Source organism: Equus przewalskii, chromosome 16 (assembly GCF_037783145.1).
Source record: "Equus przewalskii isolate Varuska chromosome 16, EquPr2, whole genome shotgun sequence".
Lineage (NCBI taxonomy): Eukaryota > Metazoa > Chordata > Mammalia > Perissodactyla > Equidae > Equus > Equus przewalskii.
The window spans coordinates 80,768,933-80,788,904 of record NC_091846.1 but is presented as its reverse complement, the minus strand read 5'-3'; the positions used below and the strand labels follow the sequence as shown (position 1 = coordinate 80,788,904).

At 42.5% G+C, this 19,972-nt stretch overlaps 1 protein-coding gene across 2 annotated transcripts in view; it reads right to left on the bottom strand.

Annotated features, from left to right (window-relative positions):
* CDC16 (cell division cycle 16) overlaps positions 1 to 18,807 on the bottom strand; it is a 29,316-nt gene extending 10,509 nt beyond the window's left edge. The window contains exons 1-12 of one of the 2 annotated variants that reach the window (XM_008518120.2): positions 18,661 to 18,807; positions 17,255 to 17,309; positions 17,057 to 17,154; positions 15,725 to 15,763; positions 15,254 to 15,394; positions 13,291 to 13,450; positions 12,222 to 12,313; positions 11,595 to 11,728; positions 10,390 to 10,469; positions 8,962 to 9,011; positions 7,991 to 8,064; positions 6,229 to 6,354 (exon numbers count right to left, since the gene is read on the bottom strand). In XM_008518120.2, coding sequence (XP_008516342.1) covers positions 6,229 to 6,354; positions 7,991 to 8,064; positions 8,962 to 9,011; positions 10,390 to 10,469; positions 11,595 to 11,728; positions 12,222 to 12,313; positions 13,291 to 13,450; positions 15,254 to 15,394; positions 15,725 to 15,763; positions 17,057 to 17,154; positions 17,255 to 17,309; positions 18,661 to 18,708 — 1,097 coding nt within the window. In that variant the 5' untranslated portion in view covers positions 18,709 to 18,807. The remainder of the gene's footprint in view (positions 1 to 6,228; positions 6,355 to 7,990; positions 8,065 to 8,961; positions 9,012 to 10,389; positions 10,470 to 11,594; positions 11,729 to 12,221; positions 12,314 to 13,290; positions 13,451 to 15,253; positions 15,395 to 15,724; positions 15,764 to 17,056; positions 17,155 to 17,254; positions 17,310 to 18,660) is intronic. The other variant, XM_008518122.2, reaches the window with a different exon arrangement.
* Between the last annotated feature and the right edge of the window lie 1,165 nt (positions 18,808 to 19,972).

Below are 19,972 nucleotides of genomic sequence, written 5' to 3'. Positions count from 1 at the left end.
AACAGTGTTTACTTTTTCCCTAACACTTCATTTAGTGAACGTCTAATGATTTTTAGACTAATCAGCTGCCACTTCTAGAATCTATCAGCAACCTAGTCACTTTTATTTTTCATTATTCTACAGCAGAAAAACAAACACAAAACCCTCTGAAGCAGAAGGGCGTGTCTCTGCTGCCTGCCCTCCTCTAGCCCCAGCCTAGACTGTCTTTCTCCTTCTCCTTTATCAGCTCAGCACATTAATGCATCATGACTGTGTTCAAATCCCACTTCCCTTTACACAGCTGCTTCTGACTTTCTAACCCAAATGGCAATCCCTGTATGGACTCCCAGTGTATCAGTTATTATCAGTTCTACACCAAAGACTTCTGAACTATGTCATGCATATTCTATTTTCATACCTATAAAGAGTTCTAGGCACAGAGCAAGTACTGAAGAAGGATGGATCTGAGAACATCAATAAATACTGACTGTTGGTATGCGCATTGGTTCTAATGTAGATCACGACTCAAGTTAAGAGTCTACCATCTACAGAAGGGCCATGAAGAACCCTCTACACGTATTTACCTGGAGGAAGAACTTCTGACATGGCAAGGTAAGGACCTCCAAAAATCTACTCCTCCATAAGAGCAACAAGAACACTGCCAAAAGTTGTCAAAATAAACTTTCAGAATTTTGGAAGTTAACCAAAGGCTTACAACAATCTGAGGAGTGTTTACTCTAGAAAACAGCCAAGTCTCAGTAAGAACCGCAAACTTTGTGATGTTTTAACTTGTCCTATTCCCATCTCCCTTTTCCCAGTTCCACAGTAGCCTAGAAAACCAGCAGCCTAGCAGCCACTGGAGACAATAGAATGAGTCTGGAGCTCCTGAAACACCCCAAAGAGAACTGTCACTATTTGACCCATCTGGCAGCTCTCTGGAAAAGTCCCACTCACAGCCTGTCTTTATTTGACCTGACTGAGACCACCGGGTGAGAAAAGATCTATCCCCAGGGCATTCATTGAAAACAATCAGCAGTAACTATTTAACATTAACCTGAGGCAGCTATACCAGTCCAGGCAAACAAGAGGCTGGCCAAAAACTTAAAAGGAAATCTGGGTGATAAGATGTCCACAGGGGGCTTTGAAGAGCTCCCAAATTCCTGGGGATCCAGAAGGCCGTGCACATGTACAGAGCTGTGTGCGTGCACAGGAAAGACCAGAGAAGGCCCTAATCTCTCACCCCTGGCTGACCTGAGGCCCAGAACAAGCAGGAAGTGAAGACTAACACAGCTGTCAACTACAGGAACCTGAAGGCAGGCGCCACTAGAGGTGTAGGGTCCCTCCCACCAAAGGCAGGCCCTACTAGAGGTGCACGGTCCTTCCAAAAAGAGGGGAAGACTTACTGGTTTGAGACATAAAAGGAAACCACTAAGCCAACTGAGCAGAGGCCTCAGTGGCCTCAGATGACAAAGGACAGAGACAGTACACAATTAGTCCAGCAAAGTCATAACAAACAGCAACAACAGCAAACCCTGAGGTGGGATTGGGTAAATCTGATTTCCAGAAATCCCACATTATATTACTTTAAATGTCCAGTATCAAAAAATAAAGAGACATGTAAAGAAACGGGAAAGTATGGCAAGAGAGACAGGGGGAAAGCAGTCTACAGAAACTATCCCGGACGAAGACCCAAAGCTGGACTTACCAGACAAACACGTTAAATATTCAACCAACTAAAGGGAATCATGTCCACAAAACCAAAGTATGAGAACAATGTCTAACCAAACAAACAACAACAAAGACATAAAAATTGTAACAAAGAACCAAACAGAAGGTCTGGAGTCAAAAAGCAAAATAATAAAAAATTCACTAGAAAGGTTCAACAGCAGTTTGAACAGGCGGAAACATCAGTGAACTTGAAGACGGGTCAACTGAGATTATTCAGTCTGCAGAAGTGAGAGAGAAAAGAACGAAGAAAAGCAAACAGAGCCTGAAAGACCTGTGGACACACCAAGCACTCCAGCATACTCGTAAGGAGAGCCCAGAAGGCAGAGGGAGCAAGTAGGGGGCAGAAGGGACATTTGAAACAAAAGAACATGCTGGCCAAAAACATCCCAAAGCTCAAAAAACCTGAGGCTAAACTTCAAGAGATCCACATCTAGACAAGCCATAGTCCAACCACTGAAAAACAAAAAAAGAGAATCTTTAAGTAAGAAAATACAACTAATAACGTACAAGAGATCCCCAATAAGATACACACCCAGCTTCTAACCAAACACCTGGAGGCCAAGAAGGTAGATGGATGACACTCACAGTGCTGAAAGAAAAGAACACCAACCAAGAATTTTATATCCAGCAAACTATTCTTTGAAAATGAAGGTGAAATTAAGACTTTCCCAGGGAAATGAAAACTAAGAAATGTTGGTGCAGGCTTGCCTTATAAGAAATACTAAAGGAGCTTCAGGCTGAAAGGAAATGACTCGAGACAGTAAGTCAAATGCACAAGAAAAAATAAAGAATACCAGTAAAGGTGATTATGTAATTATAAAAGAAGGCACAAACGTATACTTATTCTTCTCTAACGGACATAAAAAGCAACTGTATGAAACAGTATGCATATAACTGTATTCCTGGGCCTGTCATATACAGAAGTGCAATGCTTACCAATAACAGCACAGGATGGGTGAGGGCAAAGCTGTAGCATAGGAAGGAAGACACCAGATAGTACCTTAAATCCACAGGAACAAATGAAGAGAACCAGAAATGGCAAATGAGAAGGCTAAAACAATAAATGCTATAAATTATACTGGCTCTCCTCAAAGCTTCTTTGAAAAACAAAATTACATGCAGTAACAATTATAACAGTGTATAACAGAGAATTCGCAGCTAGCCGACCTGCCAACAAGAACTTCTAAAGGGAGTCCCTCAGGCTGAAATGAAAGGCACTAGACAGTAACTCAAATCCACACAAAAAGTAAAGAGTTTAGTAAAAGTAACCACACACGTAAATATAAGACAGTATATCTTTGTTTGCAACTCTTTTCCTCTGATTTAAAAGACAACTGACGCAATAAATCATAAATCTGTTGATGAGCTTACCATGTATAAAACGTAATCTGCATGACAAAACTAGCACAAAGGAGGTGGGAGAACAGAGCCAGGGTAGAGTACATTTTTTGTATACTATCAAATTAAGTTGGTGTGGTAAAGAAAGAAATCTATTTGGTCTTCATCCTGGGTTGTCCTGCAGCCTGTGCGGTTTCCTGAGTGACAGGAGCATCTTTTTGTTATTTATAATGAGCCCCCTTTGATCACACCTGCATTTATGCTCACGGAGGTAACTTAGGGCCTCAGTTGGGGCTGGTCAGGATGGGGCTGGTCACCAGAAAGACCTAGTGACCAGAGGGCTGGGACTCTCCGTCTCATCACTGCCCTCCTGGGAAGTGGAGGGCTGGAGATTGAGCTCCACAAAAGCTCCTGAACAACAAGATCTGGAGAGTTTTCAGGCTGGTGAGCACATCAGGGGCTGGAAGGGCAATGTGCCCAGGGGAAGGGAAACTCCACACACCATGAGAAAAATACTGTAGGAAAAACCAGGAAATTAAAACAGTACATTACAAAATACCTCATGCAAAAGAAGGCAGTAACAAGGAATAGAAGAACAAAAAACACTTGAGACATATTAAAAAACAGAGCAAAATGGCTAAAATAAATCCTACTGTATCAGTATTTACATTACACATAAATGGATAAAACTCTGCCAAAAGGGAAGAAATTGGCAGAAAGGGTAATAAAACCACGATCCAACTATATGTTGTCTACAAGAGATATACTTCAGATTTAAAGACACGAACAAGTTGAAAGTAAAAGGACGGCAGACACACCGTGCAGACAGTAACAAAGGAGCTGGCATGACTATACTAACATCAGACAAAACCGACTCAAGACAAAATCTGTTACCAGAGACCACGAAGGACATGTGATAAGGATAAAATAATCGATCCATCAAGCCCTAACAACAGAGACTCAACACATGAGCAAAACCTGCCAGAATTGGAGAGACAAATAGACCATTCAACTAGAATAGCTAGAGACTTTAATACTCCACTTGCAATAATGAACAGAATAACTAGGCAAAAGACCAACAAGGCAACAGAAGATATGAACAACACCCTAACCGAACTGGACTAAGGGACAGGTACAGAACACTGCACCCAACAAGAGCAGCGCTCTCAAGCGCCCCTGAAACAGCCTCTAGGACAGATCATGTCAGGTCATAAAACAGGCCTCAGCAAATTTAAAAGGACTGAAATCACACAAAGCATGTTCTCCAACCACAACGGAATTAATTAGAAATCGTAACAGAAGGAAATGTGGGAAATTCACAAACATTTGGAAATTAAACAACACACTCTTAAATAACCGACTCAAAGAAGAAATCATAAAGGAAATTCTAAAATCGTTATGTAATTTCAAACATTTACCCAAACACACGGCACGTCAAGAGAAGGCAAAGCTGTTCTGATGGGAAAGTGAAATTGAGAGAAAAATAACGCTTACCTTACCTTGATGAATTGAAAATGAGATAAAGTTTGTTAGATTAGGAAACGAAGGTATTAATCACATCATTAATTATCATTGGTTGTGATGCTTAGCTGGGAACTAACTAATAACTAGTAATAACTATCTGGGTTTGTGAGGACCCAGAAGAGCACAAAAAAATTAGCAGACCCTAGTATGTGCTCCCAAGAAACACCTCACAGTAAGTTATCGAGATTCTTTTTGCCAACTTCTCAGACTGATAGACTTGGGGTACATGCAGACACTGGAGCCAAGCTTCAGAAGCTGCCTCACACACGTGGGTGAACACGATGGAGCAACCTAGACAGGTATGAGGCCGTTCAGGTGGATCAGTAACTGGTTAAACAATTTTAACCTGGAGGATCATTGCCAGTAACATGTAGTGTTATCGACCGAACATGTGTGCCCCCAGATTCATGTTAAGCCCCAACCCCCTGTGGCCGTTTTTGGAGAGGGCCTGTGAGGAAATGATGAAGGCTGAAAGCGATCACCTGGCTGGGGCCCTTCTGGGAGAAGACCAGCGCTCGCTCCGCCACGTGAGGACACGGGGAGGCTGCCGTCTGCACATCAGGAAAGGCTCTCACCAGGAACCAAATGGCCAGCACCTTGACGTGAGACTTCCCAGCCCCCAGAGCCAGGAGGAAATGAACTTCTGCTGTTTAATCACCTAGTCTATGGTGTTTTGTTATGGCAGCTGAGATGACTAATAACACAAGGAGCTAGGACCTTTACAACATTTTTGTGGATGACTAGGCAGATACAAAAGTCACACATACCAAACTTAATATAACTAAAAAAGCTGGGGATCATGAATACTTCAAATGCACAACGGGTTGCAAAATGACTCTCAGAGTCTGAAAAGGTCAATCAAACCAGCGAGACGAAACTGAATACAGATAAATCAATCTCACTCCTGAATACCACAAGCAGACATATTAAGGTGCTGACTTTTATTAAGTGTTTTCTGTCAGATACTGTTCAAAGCCTTTAATTGTTTTTATCTCAATGACTCCTCACAATAAGCCCAGAAGGAGTACTGTTATTCCTATTTTTCAAGAGGGCACATAATTTGCCAAGATCATCAGGCAGTCTGTCTCCAGATCAGCCTCTGAACTATCGCACTCCCCCTATCTCTCCAGAGGGGGAGACGGCCCAACGAAGAACACTGCAAGGCGTAAGCAACAGCAAGCCCAAAGAGTCACAGGATTGGCAACAACACTCCATTCCCCAAAGTAACATACTCCACTTCCATCAGTTAATATCAATACATTCACTATTGATATAAATCTAGAACACTGGCAAATACAGTCCTGCACTACCACTAAGCCACATCAAATACCTTTTGGACATAAACACACTATAAATACTTTTGCTCAAGAATACTTTCAGTCTTGCACAAGCACGTGAAACACAACTTCCATCCTCATCTGTTCCTGGCCTGATTCCTTGTGTCCTTCTGGGCTGGGTATGATCAAGTGCTGGGAAATCACTGCACCAGCTTCTTTCCCCCTTAACTTCCATAGTTATTTCACTACCACAAGCTACTAACAAGGTGCAAGTAAGATATTTTTGTTTAGCAACCGAAGGGCGGTGACAGTAATAAGAGAAATTCCATTTTGTTGGCACAAACAGCCCTCCATGGAGCTGACGCCATCCGCTCCACCGCACCCTTTCATCAGCTGTGCCGCTGTGAAGTACGCAGCCATTGCCTGGTCGTGCTCGCTCTCCACCGCGAACGAGTGCCCATACGCGATCCACGCGGGCCCGTAGGTCTTCTCAAGAGTCGTAGCTTTGCTAAAACAGAAGATTTCATTCAAGTAATATAATATTTATTAAGTTGTTAAGTAAATTTTATGTAAGCTGATGGCTTCAAGAACATTAGACTTAAGTAAATACATGAGCTGTCAACATATTAAATACTAATGTAACATTTGTGCTAATTCACTTGAAATAAAAGAATGTTTAGCAGCACAAGCAAAATTTTAAGAAATTTTAGGAGTTCCACAACTTGTTACGTACCATAGTCGAACCAAGTAGCATTGTGTATAGAATTTACGAATGTTACTTAATCCAGGAGCCTCAATTTACAACCTAGTAAAGGGTGGTAGCAGCCGCCGCTTAATGAGGGACCGTTGTGTGCCAGGCACGCGTTAGATCCTTACACGTATCACCTAACCCTAGTTAACTCCCACGATAAAATATTACTTATATTCTAGAGATAAGTACACTGAGGCTGGAGAGATTAAGTGACGTCCTACGGATGGTTCACCCTGGCTCCAGGGACTGGGCTACACTGTCACCAACAGTCTTAAATCAGTGGACACAGTGGTGACCCCAACAAGGAATAAAGAGAACATATCACAAAACATGGAAAATACAAATGGTGAGATTCCCACTTCCTAGCATTTTATTTTCTAAGTTTTTTTTACCCCAATAGTCCCTGTTTCAGGTAGAGTCCATCACTGTATAAGCACACTAAATCAAAGAAGCACAACTCAGAGGAGCTATTACAACACAAATCATCTTCCCACTCCAGGAAAAAGCACACAAGTTTTTCTAAAATGCTTAATACTCAACTAACCAGAGAGCACGCCCTATTTTCTTCCGAGTGCAAGATCCTTTCGTGTCATCTGATCAATTTTCCTAGCAATCCTGGGATACAAGTATCACATCATTCCCATTTTAGAGAAGAAAAAAAAGAGGGTCAGAGATAAACTTTCCCAAGGATTAGAGCTAGTAAGTGGCAGAACATGGATTAGAATTCAAGTCTGTGTCCAAACTTTATGTGCTTTCCCTTAGAACTATTTTCTATTTTGTTCACATGGAGGAAGTCAAAATCATGATTATATTTTAAACCTTCAGTAATTAATTCTCCGTATACTAGACATTTTTCTATACTTGAATAATTGAGTAAAACTGGTTAAGTAACTTGCTTTGGCTGCATGGAGCTCCTTAAGCTCAAACCACAGCAGATCCTTAATATAAACCAGGTCACTGTCCCAAGAATTCTGCTTTACAGTCACATTTGGTACCTAACCCATGTAAAATTTCACTTAATTTCACACTATTAACATAAGAAGTCCTAAAAGTAAAAGGTTAGTAGCATCTCTGTAAATGAAAAACAGAACCTTTCAAAGTACATTATTCTCTATTGTTCATATTTATTCTCCTTTACAATAAAAATTTAAATACATTATAAGTTCCCTGGGAACAAGGTCTATCTACACCACTGATAACTTTCATCTCCCCTCATGACATCTTATAAAGAGCAAGGCACACAACTGACGGAACTGAACTGAATCTGCAGATGGTGTCTACTCTTTCACACTGCTTTCAGAGTACTTTCAACCACTTGTTACTGCATTAAAGCAGAAGCAGCAAGTCACCTCCTACAGATTCACTACAGAGAGAGGAAGACGATAATTCATACCTGAGATATCTTCTGGCATGTTCATTTTTATGACCAACCATGAGATAATAGCATCCCACTGCAAACCAAGATACCTACAAAGTTCAAAATTCACCATGACCAAAGAAGTCAACTGGAATTAGAAATCTCTAACAAATTAAGCCAGAGGGGGACTAGAAGTCCCATCACATATTCTGTGTATTCTAGCTCACATTAGAAACTTCTCGGGCACAGCCTGTCTCTTAAGGGTCCTGGATGAAAGAGGACAGTCCCCACAGCTCCTCCCAGGGTGCCCTCCATCACCCCCTGCAGCTTCTGACTCAAGGGGAGGCTCCTGAACACCTGCTGGTTCAAAAGCCAGCCTCGGTCTGGCCTCCCACCTGCACTGGGCCCCTGGCTCAACCCTGGTTCCACCAGGTTCCACTTCATCAGCTGATCTCTCTTGCGCTGGTTTTGCCTCTTTATAAATTATTTCCACACTGGTCTAGTAAGCAGATTTTTGTCTGAGACTTAGACCCTGATTCCAGACTTTTGTCTTTAAGGACACAGTTCCTGATTCCATTTTCAATTTCTAGGTCTTAATTCTGATTCACGGTAGCTTGGAAGATTCAAAGATTCAATCAGTGCAAAATTCAGTAAATCGTCTTAGAGATGTGAGAAAGCTACCAAGCAGCTATCAGCTTTCCTTATGAGAGGTGGGAGGGCAACTTGCACTTTCAATTCTTTATTTTTCTCTTCTTTTCTAAGCATTTTTAAATAATAAGCATATATAATTTCTATAATCAGAAAAGAATAAAGATTTTTGTTTCAAGTTGTTTTGGTATACCAAAAAAATACCTCCATAGAATGAAAAAGTTAATGCTGCTTCTAATTATCACAAGCACCAGGAGATTCTGCTCCAACACCTTAAAATAAAACACGATTTGCTTGGACTCAAATACACTAGCTAAGTATTTTATTTGTGTAAGATAAAAAGGATTATATTTACTTACAGGATTACTAGGATATAAATCCACCAATTTATGAGAGAGATAGAAAAGTTCTACATTAGGGAAAAAGAAAAAAAGAATAAAATTACTCATATCAAATCAATTTGAAGATACGACTTCCCTCCAGTTACAACTCTTCACAATCATATAAATTGTGTTTTCACAGCAACAATTTCATACTTTTCTTTCTTTCTAGATACAAAATCCATTTACCTAATGAAATACAGAAATTCCACGGGGCAGATACCACAGCTGCTTCATTCAAACCCAATCCCCCCAACTCCTAACCCTGTGCCAGATCCATAAGTGGGCACTGAGTGTCCGCTGAGTGACTGGAAGACTGGACAAACGGCACATGATAAAGCACTTGACGTGCTTAAGAGGTTATGTCAAAGAGCTTCATCTATCTTACAAACCCATGCCGCTTGCTCGATGGGCCTGTTATGGACAATCTTAACCACAACCGATACGGTTGACCAAACACCTAAGTTTATCAAATCAGCAAGATGATTTCCTCTTGAGCAACGTGTAAGTCCTAGCACGTCAGGATGACGACTCCTGGGTGCAGACTCGGATTCCTGAGACCAGGCAGCCAGCAAGTACGCACTGCACATGACAAGCTTCCAGGAGGCGCAAGGCTGCTGGTCCACAGACCATACGCTGAGCAGGAGGTGCAGTTGGATGTTCTCCTCTCGACAGAGCTCACTGTTGTTTAAAAGATTTAAGGGCGAATACAGTCCAAACACACGTAACGTTTCTGAGATGTTAAAATATGGAAAACACGAGCCAAAACTTTGCCCCCTTCCAATTTCTAAACAGTCACTGACTCTTGCCTTATCAGTTTTCTTGAGAATTTTACAAACACACAAAAAAGGCAAACCTGCCACCCAACACTCTAAAGCTAACATATCAAAACCACAAATTATACTTGAGAAAAGGAAAAGGGATAAAGAAGTAGAGTGCTCTGGGGCCGGCCCCGTAGCTGAGTGGTTGAGTTCGTGCGCTCCGCTTCAGCAGCCCAGGGTTTCGCCGGTTCAGATCCTGTGTGTGGACCCAGCACCCCTCGTCAGGCCATGCTGAGGTGGCGTCCCACACGGAAGAACTAGAAGGACCTACAACTAGAATGTACAACTATGTACTGGGGGGCTTTGGGGAGAATAAAAAAAAAGAGGAAGATTGGCAACAGATGTGAGCTCAGGGCCGATCTTTAAAAAACGGAAAACAAGAAGTAGAGTGTTCTGTTGGGATAACAGAATAACTGTTGGTCACTTTGAAAAGCATCTCTTCCCCTAGCTGTTACTTTTATTATAGAACTCCATCATGCCGTTACCTGCAATCTCAACTATCCAGGACTCATGAGACAAAATTTCAAGGGTTACAGAAGATTTTTTTGTCTTAAAAATTATTATTTTAATTAAAAAAAATTCTTACCATTTGCTTTATTCAGCTCCACAAGTGTCCCTATATGTACAGGTAAACAATTTGCATGGAAAGGATCTTTTTCCATTACTCTGAAAGTTAAAGCAACACATTACTACCCCAGACACAGTATGTAACAGCGCTCATCATAATTAGCTACGTTTAAAGTCATTACAACACGATGTACAAGACTGTGGGTTATAATACTTTTTTAACTCCATTATCTTCAGGTTGGTTCAGTTAAGGCAATGATTAGGTTCAAGTGAAAGGGAAAATTCTGGTTTATTTAGAAGGAATAAAAATGATCACATACATTTACTTTAAATCAGTAGAACTGTAACACATCAAACAGGGAGTCTAATTATTTAGAAACATCAAAAACAATATAAAATATTAAACAGACCACAAGTATTTGTCAATTAAAATTTTTGTGAATAAGGGGCCGGCCCACTGGCGCAGCGGTTAAGTTCACATGTTCCGCTTCTCAGCGGCCCGGGGTTCACCGGTTTGGATCCCAGGTGTGGACATGGTACCGCTTGGCACGCCATGCTGTGGTAGGCATCCCACATATAAGTAGAGGAAGATGGGCACAGGTACGGATGTTAGCTCAGGGCCAGGCTTCCTCAGTAAAAGGAGGAGGACTGGCAATAGTTAGCTCAGGGCTAATCTTCCTCAAAAAAAAAAAAGAGAGGAAAAAAAAAAGAACTAAATCCTAATCTTCTATTTAAAAAAAAAATCTTTGTGAATTTAAGGATTTTAAGCAACCCCAAAGATACGTTAAAAATAGTTACATAATTTGGCTAATGGACAAGCTGGAACTATGTACACTGGGAAACTAGTGTGGGAGGAAACGGCTTGGCTAGTTGGTGAGCTTGACTGAGCACCCAGTATCTACAGGGTTTTATTAGTCTCTACTTTAACAAAGAATGGATTTTATAAAATTATGTGCCAGAATAGTATTTCCAAACTTGAAATTATCAAAGACTGTGAGGAGGGACATGTATATCCCCAAGTTACTGGAATAAACCTATAAATGTGCATAAATCTGTACCTATAAATTGCTTTTTTAAGATAGCACTCCCTTTGGTATTCTGCAAATGGTAAAGACAACTTAAATTACCATCAGTTAGAGATTACTCAGAAAGCACGTTCAATGCATTTCTTAAGTAAAATGGACTGAACTCTGTTTCTACACAAAAGTGAGTGGATATACTTACACAGAAGTAAGTTTGTAGCACATTTTAAAATCACAGTTATAATAATGCCTTTCAGCTAAAGACACGACCACATCCAGATTCTCCTGCAAACCATCTGCAGACTGAGGGATGACAGTTTCACTAGGCTTATTATACTGAAACAGACAAATGCAAACACACTCAATGAGCAGCGTCACGGCAAAAGGCAAACTCGATGGGCCCAAGTGTTTCAAGATTTACACAAGGACATGTGTGAGCCTCTGGGAACTTTCAACTTCAAGTCTCATCAGTCCTCCTCTCAATAAGTTCAATTCTCTTCTCAATTCTATCACAGAATTCCACAGCAGTAAGTATTTTACAAAGTTCAGGAAGCATCAGAAAAAAATGCTCATTTTCATGCAACATCATTCCATTTATCTGACAATTCAATCTCTTAGTAAAAGGAGTCCCTGGGAGGGAGACAGATGTTTTTGGAAGCTGTTTTAGGAATCATATCACATATTTTAAATAATCTAAATCTATTCTTGCAAATGGGCTAAATTAATAAAAATTCACTTTTGAAAATTTAACTAGTAAAAGAATAGAGGCCAAACTTAATGAAAGAAATAAGATATTCACATAAGGCGAATACTTTCTATTTTTACTTACCTTCTTTAATTTGTTCTCAAATAGAAAACGTAGCAATTCCTGTTCCTCAGTACAGAGCTTGCTAAGAGGTAGTGACTCAAGAAGTTCTTTTTCTTAAAAATGTTGAGAAAAAAAGAATGTCCTCAATATTTATGGAGGAAAAAAAATCAGCAGCAAAAAACATTCTTCTATATTTCTTGGTCTAAGTAAATCAAACTCAAAACAGAAAGGAACAAGATCAAAATGTACTAGAGAAAACTAAGACAGTGATTCCAGACCCCGGTGATGGGAACCACCGGGGGGCTGTGCCAGGGAGCCTGCAGGGGACGCTGTTTACCCCCCAACTCGAGAACCACCAGACCAGCTTCCCAGCCCAGCACCAGTGACACCTGTGTGGACAGTGCCCTGTTGTTGCCTGTCCTACGCACCGCAGGACGTTTGCAGGATGTCGGGCCACTGCCCACTAGATGCTAGTAGAACCTCCCGCCCTCCATCCCCAAGCGACAATCAAAAATGTCCCCTGGGGGGCAAAATCACCCTGGGTGAGAACCACTGAACTAGGCTAAAATGCATTTGAATCCCTTTAACACAACATCCCCATTTTCTCTCTGCTTCTCTCGCTTATCAACCTCATATCACTGCCGACAAGCTAGGTCAAGAGTTCTTGGCCCTTCTTGTACCTGAGGATCATCCGGGAGCTTTAAACCATGTGACACCAGAGCTCCACCACCAGAGACGCTGATTCAACTGGTCTGGAGTTGGGACCTGCACAATGTTTTTAAAGCTCCTCAGGGATTACAAGTGTAGGCAGGTCGAGAGTCACTGAATCAGATATGAAATCTTGGTTTATGCTACCTCACATCAATTCTCAGAAAGATGGCCTCATCACATCAGTCCCTCAAGACTCCGACAGCAAGAGGCACTGCGCATAGCATACTTTGCAATGTGCCTCACACACGAAGACATTAAGGAAGTTAACAGGTCTGTTTAAACCTGCAGATAGCCTGCTCTTGATTCCACAGACTTCAGAGAAATAAACAATCCAAACAATATTAATTGTGCTAAACATAAAACACCTGAGTTTCCAAACCTTCTTGGGCTGTCAACATGTGATGTGACGTTAAAAGATCAAATGCTTCAAAACAGTAGACATCGAGCTTCAAAGCTTCTTTATAGCTGTAGGTCGCTAGGGTTCGGTTATCCAGAGCATCATAGATTTTCCCTCGTAAAAGACAAATAGAACTCTTTATCTGTTGGAAAAATATGATGAATCACATACTCAGTTGATACATCTAAATTTAAATTTTGATCAAAAATCATATATTATGCAAAGGCTGAGATTTTTACATCTAAAAGAATTCGTTCCATCCTGTCAGACACGGTATGAATTAACAAAAACATGAAAGAACTTCTCTCATCTATCTTCCCTAGGCTCTCCTCGCCTCAGCAAATCTTCAGAACCAGTGTGCATGTCACTGCTGCCCTGCTCTTTACTTGTTCTGTCTCCAGTAGGGCGACGATCAGAGACAGCCACAGAGCATACGTACACTACATCAAACTTAAGACAGTTTGACAGGTAGATCTCAGTGAGAGGACCTTCGTAAATACCAGAAAACTGGCAGCACCATAGCACAGCGGTGAGAAGCACGGCTCTCTGGGACTAGACGAACCTGAGTTCACACCCCAGCTCAGACACTTACGAGTGACCCTGGACAGGGACTCACCCTCTCTTGCCTCCCTTTCCTCTCCTTATCTAATGTGCAGGCTCAGAAAGGACTGGAGGTGACCCTTTCTGCACAGGAGCCCATGGCAAGGTGCTCTCACAGCAGCCACATGACTACTATTAGCAAGACGATGTAGAAATCTGATTTATTTCCAGACTCTAAACCTCAAGAAACACGTCACTGAGCTTAAAGATGACCCACAGATGAGCAGCTAAAATTGGTAAAGGGATGAAGAGTCATCATAAAAATCAAAATTTAAAAAATATTGGAGAACATTGTGAGAGAACCTTAGACCTATGCAATATCCTATGAGTTGTAAAAAAAAAAAAAAAAGTCATTTCATAAAATAATGCACTACAAATAAATCACACATTTCTTAGACATAAGTTAATGGATAAGACATCCAAAAATAATAATACCGAGCTCCCTCATAAATGCATTTCTTAGCAGAAAACTGAATGAGCTTCATAGTACATAAATTAATACACAAACACTTCAAAAGAAAAAAAAGAGAGAGGGAGAGAGAAAACACCTAAGAATGTAGTATTCCTACCTTTTTGAGATGAAAAGTAGGGTAACCAAGTCCCTTCCTAAGTAAGTTATAAAGAATAACCAGGGGAATAGAGGAATCAGTGGGTGACAGCTAACAGGCACAGGGTTTATTTCTGGAGTAATAAAAACATTCTAGAATTGATTGTGATGAGGGGTGTACAGTTCCGTGAATACATTAAAAGCCATCGACCTGTACACTTTAAATGAATGAATTGCATGGTATGTGAATTATATCTCAAGAAAGCTGTTAACAAAAGAAAAGAATAACAGCCCAGATTAGTAATCTGACTGTGGTATCATTTATTATGTTACATTATTTAATCTCTGCCAGCAAAGAATTTGCAATTTCATGCAGATATAAATTATACAAACTGAAATATACAAAATAACATAAATAGTAAGACCAAACCACTCCCTGGAAAAAAAGAAACAATCTCAAGTAATCACAGTTTCTTGGGGGTAGGTACAAAACACTGTTGAAACACACTAAGAAGGGGAAAGATGCCGCCACCTCTGGGGAGTAGTTTAAGGCATCAGATACGAGAAGGAAGACCTCAGTCTATTTCAGATTCAAGCATCTGAGGACAAAATTAGAGCTTCCAAGCGATGGCTTAGAGACGTATTGGAATCTTTTTGGATTTTGGTGGGCAATAAGTAAGTTGGCAACCAAACTGCTTTAACATGGTTACACTCAAGCAAGTAAAAGAAGAGGATTTATGTTTGTCATGTCATGTGGGTAGTTTTTACTGATGCTACTGACGCCTGTTTATTACTTACTGAGGACTGTGACATCTCCCAGTCACTGGAGGGGTCTTTCAAGCCACTTTCGTCCTTTAAGTATTTTTCAAATAGTCTTTTGTTGATTGGCTCCTCCATGTCAAGAATATCAAGAGCCTGCTGATGCTCTTTTGCAGCATACTATGCAGAAAACAGAAATACCGTTTATTATCCATGACTTCTAACACTAGATGTACACAAAAATACTACAGATTTTAACAGGTTAATATTAATCCCACTCATTATTTAAATTTAACACGTCTAAAGTTGAATTTTCTTCATGCACGTCAGCTTCTACTAAATGGAGAATCAATATCTTATAGCAAACAATACTAAAGAAAAGAACATTTCCTCATGAAATACTTCACTAATCTGCCAAGCTCCATCACTAGAATTCTCACACACGAGGGATGCACAGCATCCATACAATTAAACTTTTACCAAAGAAAAATGAACTTAGAGCATACTTACATGGCATCTAGCTGCAAGATAACGACATGCTTCATACAACTGGAATGAAATTAGTCTATTAAAAGAGTGGTCAAGATAATGTACATCTTCACTCTAAAAGAAAACTATAAGCATGGCATGAAGAAAGCTATTTTCATCGTTTTTCCTTTTACTCTTGCAGAGAAAAAAATCCAGTCTTTTTAACTTTCATACTCATCAACAATCTGTTTACCGGGCACCAAGGATTCAAAAAGGAGTAAGGACCTGCCCTCAAGGGGTTATAGCAGGGCAGACATGAACACCGCACATAGTTTCTTTCATAAACTAGGAAGAAGGGCATGAGAAGTGCGGCCAGCTGAAGGACACATCTGCAGGGAAAGGATAAGTCAGGAGCTGTCAGCATTCCAGGCACTGCATCTGAACAATCATCACACATCTGCAGGGAAAGGATAAGTCAGGAGCTGTCAGCATTCCAGGCACTGCGTCTGAACAATCATCACACATCTGCAGGGAAAGGATAAGTCAGGAGCTGTCAGCATTCCAGGCACTGCGTCTGAACAATCATCACACATCTAAGGAGCCACAAGTAGCAGGACTGGAGTACGTTACACATATCGATGGCAGTGGAGGGTCAGACGCAGACTGAAGGGAAATCATAAAGGACCTCGGGTGTCTATTAATACACCTTATTTTATCGTGTAGGTAATGGGAAATCACCAAGCAATACTGTGACATACAGTCACGCGTTGCTTAACAACGAGCACGTGCTCTGAGAAATGCATCGCTAGGTGACATCATCATTGTACAAACAGCACAGAGTGCACTTGGTGCAAACCTGGATGGTAGAGCCTACTACACACAGTACTAATCTTACAGGATCACTGTCGTACATGCAATCTATCATTGACCGAAACGTCGTTACGCAGCACATGACTGTAATCAGATCTGTGTTTTAGGAAGACCATTCCTGTGATAGTTTAAAGGATGAACTGGAAACAGGGAAGGTTGGAAGTGGGAAAGATGTCACCGGAAAAGAGACAAGAAGAGACTAAAACAACAAAACAGACAAATGAAACGCCTGACATCTACTAGTGGTAACAAGATGGAAAGGACCATCTGTCACCTCAAAGCTATTTAGAAAACGAAATTTTCAACTTAGTGACTAGATGGTGGGAGGGAGAGAGGAAAAACAAGGTGACTGAGATTAGAGTTAATGAATTTTCTCTTCACATTCAGTAAGAAAAATCAAATCCTTTTAAATAATTTTGACATAAAACACATGCTCCTAATATACTAAGGCAATGACATTTTAAAAAAGCTTTGGGAAACTTTAAAGTTCACAAAATTACTTACTTTGTCCAGTTTTCGTGACCGAAGCGCATGAGCTGCTCTATGATACTGTGCTGTCAGGTAAAGACACTGAGCCAACCAGTAAATGTCCTGGGGCTCCTCTGGAGGGAAAAATTACATAAGTGGCCAGAGGTACAAGGAAAAACAGAAAGAGTCTTAAAGATGGAGAAATCAGAAAAAATATTAGAATTTGTCACTTACCATGAGAGAGTGAGGCTACTTTATCTGCCCAAAATAAAGCACTTTGATACTGTTGCTGTATCCAAAAAAAAGAGAAAGTGGTAACTGCCCTGTTATTTCAAGTGTTAAACAGATATCTAATATTATTAGAATGTTATACAATAAGTTGACATCTCAATACAATGACGTTTTACATGTAGTAGGCGTCTATCAATGAAACCTCTATCTTATATCTCAGCTAGGTGAGTTTTAATTCAATTGTACAATAAAAACATTATTAAAAGATCTTTGATATACACAGTTCAAGAAGGCAGGTTTTTTTTAACTTATACATCACAAAACTGTATATCAGCAAGTATCAAAAACGGTAGATAATTTCACTGGCTATTTTGCAATATCTCATCATTAGCAATGGTCCTCAGTCTTTCCAGGATCTTTGCCTCAGTTTTCCTGGATGCAAACCAGGAACTCTGCTGCCAGTCAATCTGGAGGAGGAACGCTTCTGGGACGGGTACCGGACTGCCCAGTTTAAGTGCCCTAAGCGGGGAAACCAGGCCTGTCTGCGCCTCCCCATCCTCAGAGCCAGAGCTCAAGAAGCATCTGTTCAACTCAACTGACTCCCGGACAATCCAAACACAGCTCTCCAGCGCGGTGCAGACACCCGGCAGCAGCATCTCACGTCCAATTCTGAACATTTCACCTTTAACATGATCTTCCCTCCCCTTCTTTGTTTCCAATTTATCGGGAAAGCGTACATTTTACAAAAACCGGTGACATCATAGGTTAAACTGAAGCTGCTGATTCTGGAGACAATTCTTTCCTTAAACACTGTTTGCTGTACGTTAAAGGGTGGTGCAGGAAATGCAGATGTAGTTAACATGAACTTTTTAAAGTACTGATTTGAGACGACATGCTAGTTTGTATCTTTATTCATTGAAATTCAGCAAAATAAAAATCAGAGCTAAACTTCTCAAAAAACTTTCGTATTAGCTAACTAAATTCAAACACTGCCCTGCAATTTTCCTCCTAAAGTCATCCTTCCACTTCCACTGACCGCTAAGTACGCACGGAGCCCCCACTGCGCACCCGATGCCCGGTGCCCGGCCGCACGGAGCCCCCACTGCGCGCCCGATGCCCGGGTGCGGCAGCACGGAGCCCCCACTGCGCGCCCGATGCCCGGGTGCGGCAGCACGGAGCCCCCATTGCGCGCCGGGTGCCCGGCCGCACGGAGCCCCCACTGCGCGCCCGATGCTCCGGTGCGGCCGTCCACAGAGCGGCCAGAGCACGCGCGAGGATCACCCCGCTCCCGGCTGCCCTCGTCCGGCTGCGGACCGGGCCGGGGCCGCGTCCTCCCTGCGGGGTTCGCCCCAAACGAGAGCCTCGGGCCAGCCCGCCGTGCGCACCGGGCCCCCGGCCGCACTGCCCACCTGGTCCAGGTACTGCCGCACACGCTTCCGCAAGCGCTCCAGGTTCATGGCTGACCCGCCCGGCGAGCCAGCCTTCCCGCCGCCTCCGGCCGAACCCGCCCGACCCTGGCGCCGCCGGAACTTCCGCTCCTCCAGGCCCCGCCCCGGAAGTCCTCGGCCGACGCGCCCCCTCTGGCGCCTGAAAGGGGGGTCGCGCCGTGGGTTCCGAGCGCCATTTTGGCCCCTGCGGCCGGTCCTCGGGGCACCGTGGCCGCCCGTCCTATCCAGCCCACCTTCCCTCGCGGGCCGTGCGCCCGGAGCCCACGCGGCGCCGCCTGGCGGGGTCTTGGCGGGACCGGCGGTTCCTGCGGGACGCGGGGGTCCTTGCGGGGATGGGGGTTCCGTGCGGGACGGGGGTTCCTTGGGGGACGCGGGGGTCCGTGCGGAAACGGGGGATCCGTGCGGGACTGAGGGTGCTTGCGGGGACGAGGGGGGGTCCTTGAGGGGACGGGGGATCCGTGCGGGACGGGAGGGGGTCTATGCTGGACGCGGGGTCTATGCGGGACAGGGCATGCGTGCAGGACGGGGGCGGGGGTCCTGGCAGGACAATGATCTAAAATTGACTGTTGTGATTGCTGCAGGACTCTGAATAAACTGAAAGCCATTGAACTGTACATTTTACGGTATGTAAAATATATCTCAATAGAGCTGTAAAAAAACTTCCTTGACAGGTTGAATGCAAAAAGAAACATCATATAAGTATTTTGTACTTGATTCATTGTACACACATGATGCTAGCAGCTAGGTGTTTGAAGATGAACAAGTTATGTGCACTGCTCAGAGCTCCCTGCCTTATGAGGATGGTCATTACAGTGTCGATGAAAATAATCCATAACCAATCTATAAATGAAAATTTGGGTGAGTTTATTCTGAGCTTAAATCTGAGGATTATAACCCGGGGCCTTTCTTCCCGAAGGAACAAAGGGCACCAAAGAGGTGGGGTGCACAGAGTGGTTATATACCCCCAGAGAGGATGTTTCACATAGGATTGAAATGTCCCTTTTACAGTAGTCACGAGACTGCTCTGTGGGCACAGCGATTGATGGACACAGCAGGTAGGTCTGCTCTCTCAGTGAACACAGCAGGGTGGCAGTCTGTTGTCTCCAGCTGACTGGTCACAGGTGAGCTGGGTGGTCAAAGGTGAGTGCAGCAATCAGTTCCTAGCCTAAGGAAAGATGCTTATCCCTAAGGAAATGCTAATGTGGGGGGAAGTTGCACCTTTATCTCAAGGGCCTTTGTTCTGGCCACAGGAAATGTCTAAGCAGATATACAA